This window comes from Serinus canaria, chromosome Z (assembly GCF_022539315.1).
Source record: "Serinus canaria isolate serCan28SL12 chromosome Z, serCan2020, whole genome shotgun sequence".
Taxonomy (NCBI): Eukaryota; Metazoa; Chordata; class Aves; order Passeriformes; family Fringillidae; genus Serinus; species Serinus canaria.
Genome location: NC_066343.1, coordinates 50,561,535 through 50,581,047, shown reverse-complemented (window position 1 = coordinate 50,581,047; position 19,513 = coordinate 50,561,535). Strand labels below are relative to the sequence as shown.

At 35.7% G+C, this 19,513-nt stretch overlaps 1 protein-coding gene across 4 annotated transcripts in view; it reads right to left on the bottom strand.

The window, feature by feature from the left end:
• Positions 1-19,513, bottom strand: part of TNPO1 (transportin 1) — a 73,362-nt gene that overhangs the window by 19,933 nt on the left and 33,916 nt on the right. For all 4 annotated transcript variants that reach the window (XM_050986642.1, XM_050986643.1, XM_050986641.1 and 1 more), the window contains exons 4-13: positions 16,256-16,405; positions 12,906-13,012; positions 11,778-11,911; positions 9,412-9,493; positions 8,599-8,721; positions 8,008-8,126; positions 5,650-5,710; positions 4,837-5,005; positions 3,169-3,321; positions 1,759-1,984 (exon numbers count right to left, since the gene is read on the bottom strand). In XM_050986642.1, coding sequence (XP_050842599.1) covers positions 1,759-1,984; positions 3,169-3,321; positions 4,837-5,005; positions 5,650-5,710; positions 8,008-8,126; positions 8,599-8,721; positions 9,412-9,493; positions 11,778-11,911; positions 12,906-13,012; positions 16,256-16,405 — 1,324 coding nt within the window. The remainder of the gene's footprint in view (positions 1-1,758; positions 1,985-3,168; positions 3,322-4,836; positions 5,006-5,649; positions 5,711-8,007; positions 8,127-8,598; positions 8,722-9,411; positions 9,494-11,777; positions 11,912-12,905; positions 13,013-16,255; positions 16,406-19,513) is intronic.

Genomic DNA, 19,513 nt, shown 5'->3' with positions numbered 1-19,513 from the left:
AGGTGAACACTCCACTGTGTGCTACCAAATACAAAATGCAGGTTTTTTTAACAAAAGAGAAGAACTGTGAACTCTAAGTGGCTAGATTTCTTACTTTATTTATTGAATTATTTATTTTTTATTTTATTATGAAGTATTCTTTCAGAAAGATATATAACTTAAGCAAGAAAATGTATTTCAGTAAAATATCATTCTACTAAAGAAACAGTTTCTTGAAAGTACAGAAGTGAATGTTAGACATCTGCTACCATACAGAATTTAGGAACAAAAACATACAGTATCCTGTGATCAATCTTCAATTTGGTAGCATAAACAATGTATGCAACTACCCAGTGCTGGGATGAAGCTCTTTGTTGTTGTCCAAGAAGGTTCACTGTATTTCCTTACAATTAAAAAAGCTAGTAAATATGTTTTGTGATAAATCTACATTTTCCTTACAGTGAAGTTTCCCAGTTTATTTTTATTTGCAACAGTAATTTTAGTGAATCTCTTCTCTAAAGAAAGTATCCCAAAACATGCTCCATGTCTGACAATGGCCTTATAGTAATAAAAAAAATCAGGTGTACTGTAATTTTTAATATTTCCATTCTAGATTTCCTGGTTTTCATGGCCCATTGCACATCTGTCATAAGCACCAGGTGAGATTATTTAACTACACCACAACACAGCTGTGTTCAACTAAATGCAGATTTTCAGCCATGTTTTGGACAAAGAAAGGAGAAAAGTGAAGATTTTCCTTTGGGGATTTTTTTTTTGGTTCCTTGTTTGTTTTGTTGGTTTTTTGGGTTTTGCATTTGGGGTTTTTTTAACAGAATAGATAGAGAAGACATTAAAGCTACCCAAACTTGCCAGCCAAATTTTTGCAGATGTTTGGAGACAAAAAGGAAACTGTTGAATTCCTAAATCTTACTAAGTACATTTCACAAAGTCATTGTATCTGTCCTCAGGCAAGGATGTATTTTCCTTTTGAGCAAAGCTTAGCCCAAGAACCCTGAAATGGTCACTTTCCTTAGGCACTACTGACATTTGGGGGTAGTTATTATTATTACGATTATTATGATGACAATTATTATTATTACTACTACTATTATTATGTTTCAGGTGTTCAGAGGCAGATGTAACTGCTTCTTAAAGAAACACTGAAAGCTTGCTGTGTACACTCCAGTCTGACAAAAAGTGACATGTAAATTTTTTTGATGCACATTCCCATCCCATTAATGTTGTGTCCATTAATTAAGCAATTAATTTTTCTTTTTAAGAAGTAGACAGGGGAGAGAAGGCAATCTTACCTCCCAACATCTCATTTCAAGAGAAAGATAATATCCCTTGAAATAGTCATAAGCAAAATGTTTGGTAACGCTGAGTACAAACAGTTTCAGTAATCCAATGATAGGACAGCTTTCCACTGCATTCAGTTCTGACAATGTTCACAGACATTTTTTAAAAAGGCCAAATTTTTGGTCAATGAAACAGCATATATTGAAAGTAAGTGTTGCAAACAGCTACTTTAGTACAATAAATTATTTAGGCTGGTGTTATACATACTCTGCAAACAAACTGCACAAGTGAAATAGACATTAACTTTTTTCATGTTATTACAATTTGGGAGAAAGTTGTATCTACTATAATTTAAGAAGAAGAATACGTTAAGAGCTAGAAATAGAGTAATGCATTGACTGATAAGGGCATAAAAACAGCTCCCCATGGGAAAAAAAAGCAGTGTAATGGATAGTGATGTTTGCTTAAGCTTTGGCTTACCTGCAGGCAGCTTCTTGTACTCTCTTGTTGCTATCCAAGATACGCTTTAGCAACTCAGTCATTAATGGCTTCAAGTATGTGTCTGGGGGTTGACTAACTACCCAGTGTGCATAGCGACTAAGAGTCCAGCATGTAATGGAGCGCACAAGAGCCTTTTTGTCAGAGAGGCACTGAATAAGGTGAGGGATTAGCTCTGGAAGATATGGAATCATACCCTGCATGCAGCCTGGAAAAGAAAATATAGCTATTACAGTACCAGTATTACAGTTTTAATGAAAAATTCCACTGTTTTCTGTTCCCTATGAGAGACATATTTTCATTCTCTGTCACATAGGAACACAACATGCAATTAAAAATACAAATATTTTAACAAAGCAAGTCTAACTAATTTATATAAAGTTCTAAAAAATCCTCTTACATAAATAATTATTATAATGATTAAATACTGAATAATTAAATTATTAAAATTATTAGATAATAATTACATCATCAATAAAGTTACATTATTTTCAATTACATTTCTACTTCTGTGCCTTCCCAATCTCCAGAAAAGCTTTATTGAATGTAGTACAGCAAGTACATCCAAATAAAGTTTCTAAAGCTTGAAGTTCCTACTTCAATCTACTCAGAAAAAGTAAGAAAATACCAAGCAGAGAAAGACTGTCTTGACAACAAATCATCACATGAGAAAGGATTCCTTAAGAAATTAAAATTTCTTCATTTTTCCCAAAATCATACCAATATTGACCAGGAATAAAAGCTGCACCCTTCAAGTCAGCAAGGGCAATAAGACACCGAGATTTGCCAGAAGTACTAATTTCCACTTTGCCAGACTTCAAATCAAAACCAACTAAAACTTTTCTATTAACAGCAAAAAAAAGTATGTTCATTAGACAGTGAGGGGAAAAAAAGATAATCCAGGCATGAACTCAAATCTACTTCTTCAGCTTGCAAAAGGGATAGAGATGCTGGAACTTCAGGCAAAAAGTCAAGCAAGACTGTGAGTAAATAGATAAGAATGAAAGTGAACTTATTTTAATTGGAGGACCATCTACAAAAGGCATCTTAGTACAGGAGTGGTCTTCTCCGTTTCTGAAAACACTTAATCTAAAGATAAAATTTATTAAATATTTATCTTCTATGAAATCAAGCTAGTATTTTGAGAGATATCAACACATCTATACTGTAAAGTTTAGAAAAAGAGAAATAAAAGAAATTATGCAACCTGTTTAGCCTCCCAAATGTGCATAAATTTGAAAATTAAAGTAACTGCACCTATCCGTATATAAAGAGATTCATCATCAAAACTAAACCAGCTAAGGACATACACTTATTTGCATTAGTAAGTTTACCCGAGTTACTTTAGAAAAAATTTAAAAATCAGCAATCTGATATGAACTATTGCCTTACCTTCAGCAATTGCACCAAGAACAAGGATACCAGATTCTTTAACTACCCACTCGGGGTGGAAGAGCAGTTCCTTTAAGAGTGGCAAGATGTGTGGTAGAAGTTCATCACGAAATACATTAGCTAGGACATCTAGAGCAGCAGCAGAACATTTCCCTGAAGGGAATGAACAGTGTTAATCTCTGCTTATTATACAAACAGTTGTAGTTAGGCAATATAATCCCCTTTTTAACTCTGAGCTGCCAATGGATTCTCAGTGCACTAGGAAGGAACATACTTCCACTCCATTACACTACAGAGGGATCCACTGTGCTCCTGGACAAAGCCACAGCTCTTAAAAAGCTATTTTAATATAAATTCCTTCTTAATCTGCCATAAAGAATTGCACTGGTCTCATTAGTCAGCAATGCTGCTAATTGTCAAGCTATGCTGGTGCTTCATCTCTGTTCAAATTGGAAGTCAAATATAGAACACCAGATACGAAATAGGGCACACAATTCTGATTTTCAGATAACACAAATTTTCTCAAATCTAGATAACATATGTTATTACAGATTTCTGATGTATTCTACTCTTTTTTTTTTAGCCCACCATTCCTGAACAACTTCAGCTTTCTCACTGTTTTAATCAAAACTGTATATCACAGGGCACCTTATGTCATTTGAGCCCTTTCTCAGAAAAGGTGTATTTAATTCTGCAATCTCTACACACAGCAGTAACAAAAAGAATATTAAGAATATAAAACTACACTTTTTTTTCAAGATGCAGCTTTACAGAAACAAGCATGTTTGCATGCATATTTTCAACAGCAATAATTCTTCAGATATGTCTCAAAATTGTTCAGCCATAAGCTTAAAGTTAAATTCACCTGTTGTGAAAACGTGTGATCTTGGGAAAAAAGACCCTATGTGGCTATACCCACATCTCAAAGCATTATTCCACAATGAGTTTGTTTGCAAAGCAAACTCAAATCAAATTTGTCAGAATTTCACTAGTTATTTTCTGTCACTGAACTTAAAAAAAATGTTTGTGGTGTTTTCTTTCCTTATAACATAGCCTATTAACCAAAAGGTCCTATGACCCCCACAACAGGACATCTGAAGTCTTGGTTTCCTCAGAGCCATCTCCTACCTTCACAACTAAAGTACTGTATTGAGAAGCAAATTCGTCACTGAGAAAAGAAATACCTGTAAGGGCCATAGGCAGTAGAATGTTCACATTGAAAAACAACCCAAACCAAACCAAACACAACCCAATTTTAGAGGGAAGACTGGAATTAAAGAAAGCATTATTAAGTTATTGCTCCAGTTATCAATGTGCAAAGCTTTTTTTTTCTCTTTTTAAACTGAATTTAAACAAGTGATACAGGATTTTTATTATTTCATAGAATTAAAATATTAAGCCTGAAAGCTCCACTGAATTATATCAAATAAATATTTGTAACTCAATCTGCCATATTCAAAATAAGCTTACAGATAAATAGCTTTTGCCAATATAGTTATAAAGTCAAAGTGTCATCTCAAAGGCTTCCCCTTCCAACAAACCCATCAGTTATGTCAGAAGACATATACACAAACTTCTTTTATATATACAAACTTGTCTTTTTACTGTGGTTCTTTTATCATGCAAGTAGCTCTTGTTCAAAGCATTTCACACATCACTTTGACCTACTTAAATTCCAGTCAGAAATAGTATCATCATCATCAAGTTCATCATCATCATCGTCATCATCTTCAATACCATCTTCTTCATGTTGCTGAGCCACCGTCTTCGAACGATGGAAACGAGGCCTTATATCCTGCTCACTATCTGGAATAGCTTCGTCTTCTTCAACATCCCCCTGTCACCAAATTGTTTTATTAGATAAACTAGTCCAACTGTATTGCTTAAGGAAGTTAACAATGTAGTTTTAGTTCAAGATTTTGTAAGTGTGTAAAAGATTCACATCCCACCTGAGCTGCTCAACTGAAAAAAAAAATGCCACTGTTTCTGTGTTCTACTGCTGCATTTACAAGAAAAGCAAGAGAAAGATACAAGGAAGAGAGCTATGCTCAAACCCAAAGTAACCTTGCTGTTAAGAAATTACTCAACGGGAATGAAATGGAAAGAAGTGATTGAGAAATTTTGATACAGACCTAGGTAGTGATGGAAAAAGCTATGTATTCAACCTGGAAGGCATTAGAATTAGTTCTGAACATTTTTTTAAATGATGAATTCCTGCAGTAGTTCATGGTAAATAGTACCCCAGCTCTGCCTAAGTTGTGTGGGAGGGGACTGGGCCAAAGCAGGAGAGCCACAGATAATTTTCCAACAAACACGGCATCGGTTGCATTTAGTATTTGGAACATCATAAGTTGCCCCAGAAAGTTAATTCTCCACTGAAGAGATGGTAGGCTAGTCTGTCCACTCTGACCTGAATCATCCTGATTTATAAGTCAGAACCTAACCAACTATTCCAACAGAGTAAAAGAAGCAGATGCTCACCTTCAACAGAATAATATCAATCTCTGAATACTTCATACCATTTACCAGCACAGGTATCAGCCTACAAAGAAATATTTACACATATTAAGTAACACATAAAAAAGCAAACCAGTTTGAATTTATATGGGCCATCATTTTGGTTGTAACGCTCACCTCCCAACTCAAAAGAGAAATACCTTAGCCTGATAAAAAGAGCTATTACCTAAACCAAGTCGTAAGATTCATCAATATTTTGTAATGAGAAGAAGTGTTAATTCAAATTACAAACTTTAAATAGAAGTAGTCCAAAGGCACAAATGATGAACTTATTTGGAATCACCTTTCAGAAATTACATCTGTAGGTTTTCAGTAAGAACTCAAACTCCCATAATATGCATGATAAGCTAACTCTTGCCAATAGTACCTGTCACTTTATTTACTTGCTAATGAAGACTCTACCTCAGTACTGCTAAGATCGATGGCCTAACTACATTAATTTCTCCTATCACCTCATGATTACTTCAGTGAAACAAGCTTTCAACATTGCAGAAATCTTGACTAATCCATATTAGGATTTACTTTATTATTAAACAGGTTATGGCTATAGGGCTCCAACTGTACAGACGTACAGCTAAAAAAGGACTAAGGAAAAAAGTCAAATACTTCCCATTAAAACATGTTCACCACAACAAAAGAAAAAATGAGTAAGCATATATAAGCCAAATGAAACTAATAACCATGGATGATGCAGCAACAGTGACAGACTCAATCTTGCTGTATTCTGCAGGTCAGTATTGTTTTTGAAGGTATCAGGCTTGCTCTAATATTCACACTGCAGTGCCACATTACGTTCTAAACTTTAAATGAAGGAATAGTAAATATAAACATCATCACCAATTCATTTTGCAGCATACTTTGTGAAGTATACATTTTATAGAAAGTTCACAGGCATAAAATGGAACAGATATTAGAAACCACATGAAGAAGTTTAAAGAAGATCTTGTCCCACTTTTAATTTAACATAAAAAATTTAAAGATTATCAAGTACTGACAAGCTTATATAGCTCCCTAGTCAAACAGGACTCACCAACAAATAAGATGCCTTAAGCACACATGATACTGAAAGATCATGGGGAAAACATGATGTGACTCTTAATAATTTATTTTTTTAGAAATTTAAAAGCTTTTTTTAAAAATAAGATGATTCTGCTGTCAAGGAATCATCAAGTGTCAAGGTTCATGTAGGCCAAAAGAGATTTAATACTAGTAGTTGTTAACTACATGGTGTGTGTTGAGAACTTGTACTGTATCTAATATCATTCTTTTGCCTTTTGAACGACAAAAGCAGGAATTAAATCAGACCATTTTGAAATTTAGAAGTAACACTTATTTTCCTGATTTTAACTCCTAGTCTTTCTCTGCAACAGTACATGTTTTAACCTCAATCTCTACTTGTTAATTGGTTAGGTAAACCAAAATTTGTTTTCTATTTTAATTACTTCACATCTATAATGCTATTTTCTGCTGAGAAGGACGTGTCTCCTGTCATCCTGTTCTTCCACTCAAAATCTTGAGAGAACTTTGTCCATATTTAAAAAGTCTTCAATGCATAAATGAAAAGGAAGAGTATTCATTTGATGGCAACACTGAAGAACTAATCTCCTGTTGCAAAAGATTTCCAAGTAGTCTGGAGGAAGTTGCAAGCACTGTTGCAAACAAAAACATATTTACACTACAGACATGATATTTACTCCCATCCAATCAAAGATCTATCTCTTGAGGCATCTCTTGAGGAAAACTTTTTGAAACTTGGAAGAAGTAAGTTCTGAAACTCAAACAACTATCAGGCTGCAGAAGCATGACGGAACAAACTGTACACGCTTTCTTCAAGTTAACTTGTGAGAGTAATTGATACAAAACTGATTTCTAAATCCAAGCTCTGTCATTTTGTTTTATGCTCTTTTTAAAATGAAGAACCCTTTGCATGACAATGCACATTGAAGCACTGCACAGAGATGCCTACATAGCAGTAGTCAAGACGACATGTTCATTGTACACCAGATATTATGGGTAATGTCAGGAGGAGTTGTTCACTTAAGTGCATTTTACTGTATCTTGGCATTCATGTGAAGTGTAACGACTTGTTCAATTCAAGGTAAGCACTACAGTGACACAGTTAAATTGTTTCTAGAGTTCAAGGGGGGTCTAAAACACACAGAAGTCTTTTCAATTTTACTATACACAAGAACTAGATATGGAATTCTTCTAAGCATACTGCAAGCCATATACACTGTCTCTAAGAGTATCCATGAACAAGTCAACTGAAATTTTAAGAGGACTGTCTGAAAATAAATATGAGCTGTAATTCTTGATACTTACTTAGTAAGATGCCGACATAATACCTCCTTACAAATTGGCTGCTCAGCCAAAGTCAGCCAAAATTCACATGCCTCCAGAGCCACGTTTTCATCTTGATCCTGGGTCCTTTGAAGCATGTACTACACAATATAAAAATAAATCTTGTATAAAACAGAACATTTATGTTGGAACTTTTCATTAGCAGCTCAAAGAGCACCTCAGCAATGTAAAATAACATGCTTTATCCTGGTTATGGTCAACACACCCGAAATAGTGACAGCTTCAATGTGTAAACTGGAGCAGATTCAGCACTAGTCCTAGATTTTTAACATAATCTTCTCACTTAGGGTCAAGCAATGCCTGGCTGTGATCCCAGGCATTTTGGGATAATTGATTTAATGAAGAATAAACAACTGCCATGTGCACTGCCTGTCAAACACAATGTCAATCTGAAATTAGATAAGAATAATGTTTTGCAATCTCAGTCTTAAAGGGAAACAAAGAGCTAGCAAGTGCAAGAGCAACACACCTGTTCTGATGAATGCTTTTTATTTATTATTTCTGCAATGTCAAACAGGGAAATCTGCAGAACATCAAGGAAATGAGACTCACCTCAACTATACTAATCATATGAGGAAGAAGGCGATCCATTCGAACTTCCAGCAACATTACAAGAGCACGGCAAACATTTTTGCGTACTTCAGGCTCCTCATCACCAGCCAGTGCAAAAAGATTCTGTTAGAAAGTAGTAGCAGTTGAAAAAACCTCAATTCATCATGTTCAGCTTGTATTAGAATTGACATAACTGGCTGACTAAAGGAGACAGATGTACCTTTGTACTTGTCCAATGCACACTTTAGAATACTATTTTATTTTTTAAAGACATATGGGTTAGAAAATCAACTCTTTAGTCTCTCTGGGTATATTTTTATACATAAATATGACACTGTGTATTAACACTGGCACAAGAACAGTACTTCTGGATATATTTGCTCCTAATCTAAATTGTGTCAGTACAAAAGATGAGCAAATAAAATACTCTAGAGAACCCAAGTTCAGTAACACTTCTCATCCAAGTTCAGTAACACTATTCAGGCAGGCAGACAGACCCAGCAACATGCACTTCTCAGGACAGGTAAGGGACAGACTGCTGCCATTAATTTTGCACCTTTACACAACAAGAGCTTTCCCTGCTTAGGAAAAGGAAGCATATTTTGAAATACACCTACTTCTTTTGCTTACATTGTGGTTAGCTCTGAACACAAGTATACAGAGTGAACTTCAATCCAGGGGGGCTTAAGCTAAGAATGGGCAATAAGAAATGGAAAGTTCAGGGGTAGAGATGGTTGTAAGACATAGTTCAAAACTCCTGATAAATCAAATAGGTAATTTGACCTAAACCTCCAACCAAGAATACACACCCACCTCAATAAATGAATCTATGTGCAACATAAGAGCTTGAGTTCTGCTGATGATAAATTGATTGACACATGCCACTGCATGAGACCTACAACAGAAACAGTTAATATATATGTTTCATGAGTTAAAACATTTTTAACATGTACTCAGGCATAAAAAACATACACCAAATATCTTCAAAGGCAAGAGAGAACAAATCTATGCATCTGTAGCATTACCACAAAAAATTACTGAACTAAATTTTAAGTACTGCCTTATACTCTGATATACCTAATAATATTTAAAAATAAAGTATTCAGTAAATAGGCTAGGATGACTACAGCTGGCATTTTTTTCTGAACAGTATGTATGTTCTTTTTGAGCATTTTAAGACTGTGATCTTCTCAGATAATAATTCCATAAAAGTCAATATAGAGGTATATTAGCTCAACCTTCTTTGTTGTTAAATATGCAACTGTCTTTGCAATATGTCGTTTACAATTTACTGAGACTAGAATGTGTTCACAATATAGATGTAGCTTAGAAAAAAAACACACTTGCAGTTGGATACCTTCTAAAATACTTGTGGAAGAAACATTCTAAGAAATGAAGCACTGTTCTTCTATTCAATTTCATGCCGAGCCATTACTTACAGGTCTTTTTCATTCTCAGACACAAAAGTCAAATTCTCAAGGCAGAGGCATATGGCAAAACTATCTGTAGAACCCTTTGTAGATTCATTCCAGTATTTTTACTACTGTAACATCAAATTTCTGTTTAGACATTTCTTGGAAGACTGTGTCATAAAACAATCTATCAAAACTTGTCTTTTGATAGATTTAAAGTATTGCACTGACATTACTAGTCCTTTTTGTACCTCAGCACTATGTACTGAAATTAGGCCATGGGTAGGCAGGTAGCCTTTAAAATTGAAACTGATTTGTCAAAGCCATGAACGTAGCAACACAGGAAAAAAGTGAAAGACTGTACAGTGTGGCAAGGAAAAAAGCATGTTTTTCTGCCTCTCTTCCAGCTCCAGAGAATTATTAAGTTTATCTTTCCACAAAACCAAGCTCACACTTTGTTTCATAATGTCCTTAGTGAGCATCTTTTATAGATGACTTTTTAAACTGTATTAGAATCCTATCGTTAGTCTTGGTCTTCACTATCTACTACTCTTGGCAATAAAGAATTGCCACCTTAAAGCTGTCAAATATAATTTTCAAAGAGAAGATAAAACACATTTCACAGAATCACAAAGAATCACAGAATGGCTGAGGCTGGAAAACACCTCTGAAAGTCATCTGGTCAATGCCTGTGCTCAAGCAGGGCCACCTACAGCCAGTCACCCAGGACCATGTCCAGCTGGCTACTGAGTATCTCCAAGGATGGAGACTCCATCACCTTTCTGGGTAACCTTTGCCAGTGACTGGTCATCCTCCCAGTAAAAAAGCTCTTTTCTGATATTCAGAAGGAACATTCTGAGTTTCTGTTTGTGGCCACTGCCTCTGGTTCTGTCACTGGGCACCAAAGGAAAGAGCCTGTGCCTTTTTTTTTTATCACTCTCTTCAAGTATTTACACATGTTGGTGAGTCCCAACTCTCTTGGCCTTTCCTGATATGGCCCTTTGCTGGAGTCCTTCCAGTATATCCATGCATCTCTTGTACTGAACACTCCAGAACTGGGCACAGTACTTCAGGTATTATCTAACCTGGGAGATGAAGGTAAGGATCACCTTCCTCAAACCAGCTGGCAATACTCAAGCCCAGGACACCATTAGCCTTCTTTGTGGCAGGGGCATTCTGTTGGCTCAATTCAGGGTAAAAGCTACTGTTCTTTTTAATGAATACTAGCAGTAACAATTTAATTCTGGAATTTTTCTTTTGTACTGTTACTTTGGAGAGATTAATATAGTTTAAAAGTGAAGGGATGATGAATCCATCTAATTTGATTCAGCTGGAAGTTCAGTTAAATTCAGATTTTTTTTCTTCTGTCAGAACTCAGAAATTTTTGTCAGCAAAAGAATTTTCATTGCTGAAGCCATTACAAAAGAAATGTAAAATTCTCATCAGAATAGTAAGTTCTAAGCACAGCACTGAATTTTTTGTAATAATATGCAAAAACTTAAAAGAAGCTATTTGATTTTCACAATCACTGACTGATTGTATGAAGAAGTGAGACTCTTGTATTAACTATAAAGATAAACTTCATCATTTAAGTTCAGTTCATTCAAAGATAAAATGAAAATTACTGATGCATGGAATCTCTGTGGGTCTCTGCAGGATCATTTATAAAAGCTAAGCAAGCTTTAAACAGATCTAGAAAATAGCAGCCTTGCTGCTAACATAAATAGAATTTTAACAGGTAACTGTAAGTACAACTCATAAACCTACCGTATTTTCGGGCTGCTGTGCTTGAAGAACTGCAAGAACTTAGGTATCATGATATTGAGTGGCCGGTCCAACACATCACTATCTAAAATTTCAGCAGAATCTTCACATATCTTCTGAAGAGCGCCAAAAGCACCCTGTTTAAAAATGAATGAATAAATATCTTCTTACGCATTCTAAAGAAAACAAAATTTAAGACTACATATAGAATGGGTAATTTCAGCACAACACAGTAAATGTAGCTAGTTAACAGTGTAAATGCAGATAACTAATTAATGATTAAATTGAAGTATTCTTAAAGGCATTTTATTTACACCAGCATCTGAGTATCTGTCAGTTCTCAAGCTGGGAGAGTCAGCAATGACTAAGTGATAATTTTATTTTGATTTGATGTTCATCTATCCAAATATATTTCAAAGAACACTTAAAAGCTAATTTTATTTGATAAGTAAGTAGAATGAGCAGAAGTATCCATATTAATTGTATGTATAACTGTATTTCCTTTCATAATTCACTACAGGACAAAAGAGAGATATGGTCAATTTGAGTTTTATTGTCAAATGTGGGTTTTATCCCAGAGAGAAGAAAGTACAAAACTCTACACAACAATGTGGCATCTTGGATCATTAGTTGTCCCTGAAGTTCCCTTTATACTACATGTTTCACATTTCATGGAGATGTTACTTATTTCCCTTCATACAGACTAAACAAAACAGTTCATTTCACCTTGATATAGCAATTGAACACTCTTCTAGGTTAAGTTACAAAAATAATGAACAGTGCTTTTACATAAGACAAAATTAAACATCAGCTTAATGATGTTAATGGTGCCTATAAGATGAGGCATCAAAGTAATTTCAGGAGACATCTGAGCTAAGATACAATGATTATTCATCTGCAATCTTATTCCACTTTTATGCAAAGAAAATCAATTTGTTTGAATGAACAATAAGAACATGGACCACAGGTAGAAGAAAAATTATCAAATCTGAGCCGCCGTTCTGCAGGGAGAACACATGGGCATGTATAAATACATACAGACATAGACACAATACATATACAGTGTCCCCAGTGAGAGAAAAAATAATGAAATTCAAATGATCCTCTTCTATTTTCTATAAATCTCCTTACCTCACAGGTATTGTAATCTTCAGAATCCAACAGGCTGCAAAGCTTTGGCAAGAGTTCAGGCCAATTCTGTAACTCCCCTTTTGAGGCAATGGTTGTTATCAGAATGCCTAAAAGAAACAGAAGAATGGAGAAAATGAGATCTCATATGCTTTCAGTTCTTTCATATAAATTTTTGATATTTTTGTCCTCTCAAATATCTAAAGAGCTAAGAAAGTTACGGTTTTGTTAAAGACTAGCATGCATAAAAAGAGGAAGTACATTTAATTACAATGCTGTTTGAAGGGCTTTGAACAGCAAAGGTGGGCCGCTCCTTCCTGCTGCCATGAAGGGCTCAAGTATTAGAAATCAAGCACTGAGAAACTTCACTTAAGGAAATTATAATTTATAACATTTACATACCTGTATAATTTATAACACAGCAGGGCAGCTTTGGCTCTAAATTTACTGAACACTGTAAAACTCTGGACTGAAGCCACTTCCTTTTTTAATATGATATGAAAGCATGAATGTGGGAATCTGTCATTCAATAAACTTACAACCTAGTGATAAATTATATGTTTACAACTTTACTGTGTTTACGTAAACCATTAAGGACATATTCTAAGACCAAGATACCTACTAAGAGCTTAAACACAATGGTGGGTCATCCAGTTAGGAGCTGTAAGAGCCAGCAAACAGACAGGTCAGCCCAAAGAATCACTAATTCTGTTTCCAGCACATATAGAAATCCTGGGAGAAACTAATTAGGTGACAGGGACAGAGAAATTCAGTCCTACTTATAAAACTAGGACTGAATTGGTATGAGTCCATTTTTGCCTCAATGCAAAATGTAACAGCTAACACAATCCTTTATGCTACTAGCAGTTACTTCCAGTAAGTATAAACACTGAAGAACTCAACACTACTACAACTAGAAATCTCCCAAGCAAAAAATAATGGAAAAAATTTCCCAAGCTTCTTCCTTGAGCTACAATATATAATTTTTGGAATAAAATGCTAAAATTCTTGTTAAATACAAAAGAATAAAGGACATTACAGAGCAAAGGACATCCTGGACAGGACACACAGTAACTAATAAATATTTTGCATTATTCCTTTGATGCAATATGCTGGATCTTTTCAATGTCCTAGAACTGGTTTCAGAGGATTAAATGGTCTGGCCTGCAATTCAGACTATACATGCCATTATAAATTTTCTGTACAGATGGTGCTTTGCCTCTGTAACTCCTGAAGCTGAACTTCAACTTTTAAAAGCTGAACTTCATAACTAAATTCCCCCTTAAAGGGCAATTGTTAGCTTTCAACCTCCTCCTGCATCGAAACTCTCCAATTCCTCCACTACTTTAAAATACTTAACTATTTTCCCTCCTTGCTTTCAATTAGGAGTTATACTAAAGTCTAGAGTCTCTAGAAAGTTTCAAGAACAGTTGCAGACACTTTCTTAAGAGATGTATTTATATCCTGGTAGATCTGTGGGTCCTTGACAAAGGCAGCTTGAATCTATATTTCAAAATTAGCACATGGGGTTTTAAAACCTATACAACTGGTAAACAGCACAGAGAAGATACACTCCGTTACTCACTTGGGGATTAGAATAAGGACAAGCTAAGTAAGGATAAAACAATGTGCAGTTATCATTTGGTCTCATGTGTTCATTCTCCTCAGCAAGGTGACTTCTGAAGATGGGATTTTCCAGCTGGCCTCCATCTGGGCAAAAAGGTATCTTCTGTCTGACTAAAACTATGTTAGAGACCACAAAGGAGAGTGAATACTGCATTAAACCTTCTCTGATGCCATTTTGATGTTCTTGGTCTCAGAATTCCTGAGATACCATTTGCAATAAAAATTATAGTGTTTGAACTGCAAAAACATGTACTCAGCAGAAAGAGCAGCTCTAATTTCCACCTGCCAACTCACGCTAAGAAGGCTGTAACCTCTTTACACTTCACTAGTACCAAGAATCCAGTGGGTATTGGACCAAGGTCAGACAGCTACAAGGATCCAGCAAATCAAACAGAAAGGTGCCGAACACATGTGAAACAGCAACACTTACGCAAGCATGCAGTTAATCAGCTGCTACTCATCTTCAGAGTTCATTTATGCCTAATAATCCCTGCAAAGATCACTTAAAGCTGAACAATAATTAAGCTACTAATCCACAAGCATCTCCTATCAGGAAAAATTAAAGAGCAACTTCTTGAAAACAAACAACCCCTAACTCCCTCAAAAAATATCTCACAGATGATCACCAAACAACTCTAAGATAGCAAACCAAATGGAGCTGGAATACGTTCTTTAACTAGTTCCATTGTAATCCACTGAGAACTCCTATGAACAAAGAAGTGAACATGACTTCTACAGCTTGAAATTCAAAGGGTACCTGCCACTCAGACTTATTTCTACTCTCATTAGGAACATTAGTCATTAATAGAATTTATAGTAAATCAGCTTCACAACTGGCAAGACAGCAGGAATTTATTCAAAGAAATGAGTAATTTTCACTAGTCTTTAGTCCATAACCTGAATGCCTGGAGAAGGAATCCTATAGAAAAAGCAAATGATAAATTTCTTTCTGAACTAACACCCATACCCATTTCCGTATTCAAATACGTATTTTATGTTTTTCTAGTTTTTGATCAGACCAGGAAAATTACTACAACATTGGAGGAAATCATATTATCAAAGAACAGACCAAAAAGCAACTTTACCTTGAACTAAGTAAAAAAAATACAAATAAATGTATTTTATGAAAGAAGTGTATCAGGACGAGGTATTTATGAAGTAAAAAATTCATGTAACAAATAAAACTTCTCACTTGAACTAGATCATCTTTAAGGTCTCTTCTGAGAATATTTCATGATTTTATGATACTATGAAGTTCTGTATACCACACTTACCTACTGTTTTCTGACAGAAACTCTATGTGAATGCATTATGCATGGATGGATGGATGCACTGAGGGGATGTGCATATGTATGCATATAGGGGGCGGAGTGTAGAAAATCAGCTAACAGAAGCATTTCACTGATGCAATCAGAGCACTGCAATAGTTCTTAAGTCAGGCCTTTACCATGTTCTTGTTTTTAGGTATATAAGCTGGCAGCAAGCTAAATTTAGGAAGACTGAAATATAACATTTCAAGAAATATGAACTGAGATAACAGGGATCTAAAGTATGACATCTTTATACTCACAATAAAGAAAAGTTTCATTGAAACATGTTGAGGTTGTGACAATTATGAGAAATGCAAAATTTTACTGATTTAGTAACTCCTTATATCCCTACTACAGCTTTCACCCATATCAGAAACATCTTCAGTATGCAGAGGTCAGCATTAAGAACGAACTTACCTACAGTAGCTCTAATTAAGGGGGAGGAATCACCAATGTTGTTCAGACATTCACTTTTAATGAAGTCAGTTACCCCATTTGGAAAGTTGTGAAAATGTGCTTTTACGTTATTCTTCAAGATAAGACCACTCAAGGAACGTGTTGGCTCATCTGCAAAAGAAAGTTATTACAGTCAATCTTCAATCAGCTCACAAAAATAAAACAGATTTCCAGAAAATGCCACAAGATCAAAGCTTATATATAGATATTAATCTTCATTTCTTTATCTCTCCTTCCAGCTACACCCATCAATTCCAGCAAACCTTTTCAGGTTCAGAGTACACAGATTACTCATCAACGATATAAAGTTCAACAAGGCTAAGTGCCAGATTCTGAGGCTGGAGATGGAACAACCTTGGATGTGCAGACAGACTGGGAAATGAGATGCTGGAAAGTAGTACCACAGAAAGGGACCTGGGGGGTCCTGGCTGATGGCAAGTTGAACATGGTCAGCAGCGCCCTGACAGCCAGGAGGGCCACCTGTGTCCTGGGAACATCAGGCACAGCATGGCCAGCCAAGCAAGGGAGGGGATTGTCCTGCTCTGCTCTGCACTGGGGCAGCCTCACCTCGAGTGCTGGGGGCAGTTCTGGGTGCCACAACAGCCTCGTGTAAGGCTAGAGAGTGTCCAAAGGAGCACCATGAGGATGCTGAAGGGCCTTGAAGGGAAGCTGTATCAGGAGCAGCTGAGGTCACCTGGTCTGTGAGCCTGGAGGACACTGAGGGGAGACCTCATTGCAGTCCTCATCTTCTTCTGAGGGAAGAGGCAGGCACTGATCTCTTCTCTGTGGTGACCAGTGACAGGACCCAAGGGAATGGCCTGAAGTTGTGTCAGGGGAGGCTTAGGTTGGATATCAGGGAAAGGTTCTTCACCCAGAAGGTGGCTGGGCACTGGAACAGGCTCCCCAGGGAAGTGGTCACAGCACCGAGCCTGATAGAGCTCAAGAAGCGTTTGGACAATGCTCTCAGGCACATGGTGTGACTTTTGGGGGTATTCTGTGCAGAGCCAGGAGATGGACTTGGTGATCTTTGTTGGTCCCTTCAAACTCAATATATTGTGTGATTCTGTGATACATTATTTCTGTTTATACAAAGTTAGAATACTGCATTACAAACTTTACATTTTAAGAGAAAGTTTTGAATAGACATATAAGCAAGGAACAGATCTGAAGTCATGCGATACAAGAAACTCAATTAAAGATGTTTGTCAGCCAGAGACATTCAGACCTTCTGATTATACTGACAGGCTTACTGCAATACTCTTACTGTAAGGAACTGGTGACAAAGCCCATTTCACCACAGGAGGATATGGAAATGATGTAGGGACTGTGCAGTAAAACCTCTACCCCTATTCCCCACATTAATATAGTGTTCAATTTTTCTAAGAAGTAAGGCATTTCAATCCCTTTAGAAATGCAAAATTCTGATCTCTTAAATTAATAGCTAGAAGAAGCAGGAAAAACATCTTTAGACAATGATAACAGGAAAGGATTACACAGTATGAGCTAAAAAATAAATGCAACCAGAACTGACCTGAGTTGAGTAAGAATTTAAGTTCAGGCAACAGCTTGAGCTCTGTTCACTGAACTTCCTCTAAGTTACTGGGCCAGGGAGAGGAATGGAAAAAGAACGGTCTAGATTTTTCATTTCTAGTGGAGTAGATTCATGTTTTGTTCTTAAACAAGGCAGGAGTAATTTGGTATTACATCTGACATATGTGCATGCTGAAAGATCTGAATGTTCTATATAGAAGGGTTAGTTTGCAATATAAACAAATTTAAATTTAGTTTACAGCAACACTAATAGCACTGGAAACTAATTTTAATCAGCATTTAGCCACTTGTTGAATTTTTTTCTATGAAGTCCTGATTTGGGCAAAATAAGGAATTCCTTTGTGCCAAGAATTAGTCTACACAGGAATCTATTCCAGCCCTTCAAAACTATTATTAACCTAACAGAAATAAGCAAAATAAGAGATACAACTTTCAAATATAAAGTACTTTAAAAAAAACTATTATTAACCTAACAGAAATAAGCAAAATAAGAGATACAACTTTCAAATATAAAGTACTTTAAAACTAAAGCTACTGAATCACAACACCAAGACTCTCACAACACTGTGATGTCTGACTGACAGCTGGCTGACAGACATTGGTCACTTGATAACAGAAGAGAAACAGAGCTTTTCAGAAGATAGGGGATTGTTTGGCTGATCAGAAATTAAAATTAATTTCATCAGCCAAACAATCCCCCATCTTAAAAAAAAATTTGAATCAACTGATTTTGAGTGCCAAAACCAGAGTGCCTTCATAGACTTTTAAATCTTGTCTTTTATGTATATATTTCAGTAATAAAGAAGCATTTGTTAGAATGCTCTGGAATTACAAAGGTATTGATACAGAAACAAACATGTCCTTTAGAATGCAGTAACTTTATAAACCAGGAAGCCATCCAATGAATAAATACTTGAGACAATGCTACAACTTTACCTACACTATATGATTTAAATACCAACTTCTAAACAACATACAAATAAAACTCACTTCACTTGCACAGCACTACATTTGCCAGAACCTCTTCTGGGAGAAGGAGGGGAAAGGAGGGTTTATTATTTTAAATTAAAAACTTAATACAAACTTCTCTCAACCTCATAACTTAGTTGTGAGCCATCACAAGTATTACTATAGTACTTGGCAAGTCAAATCAAGTAATTTTGAGACAGCCTCCAAATTAAAAGTAAAATCTTCACATCATTCTTGCACCAGTAAAGTATGTCAAACTCTGATTGCTTTACATAACTGCCATCCATTGGTAGGTATACACATCTTTAAGAAATTCAGTCATTCATAAATTGTTATGATGATTTAAAATTGTGCCTGGGGAGAAAAGAAGCCAAAGGAATCCTTCTTTAATTTTCATGTTTTAAAATTTTTGCAAACCACAAAAAAATCATTACTGCTAACAGCCACAGACAAATACAATAGTTACTATAACTGCTTATCATCCAGCACTATCTTCTCGGCATGAAAGAAATCAGTGAGAACCAAAGTCTGATTAGGATATAGTAGGCTAGTCACTATTAGGATAAACTCTAGAATGAAAATATTAAACACTGCATTATGGAAAAACATTACTCCATTAGAATGCCTGGCTACAGCTACAAAAGGGACAAAGCAACAGCTTCAATTTAATCAAGCAGAGATACACACTTATTAAGTTAC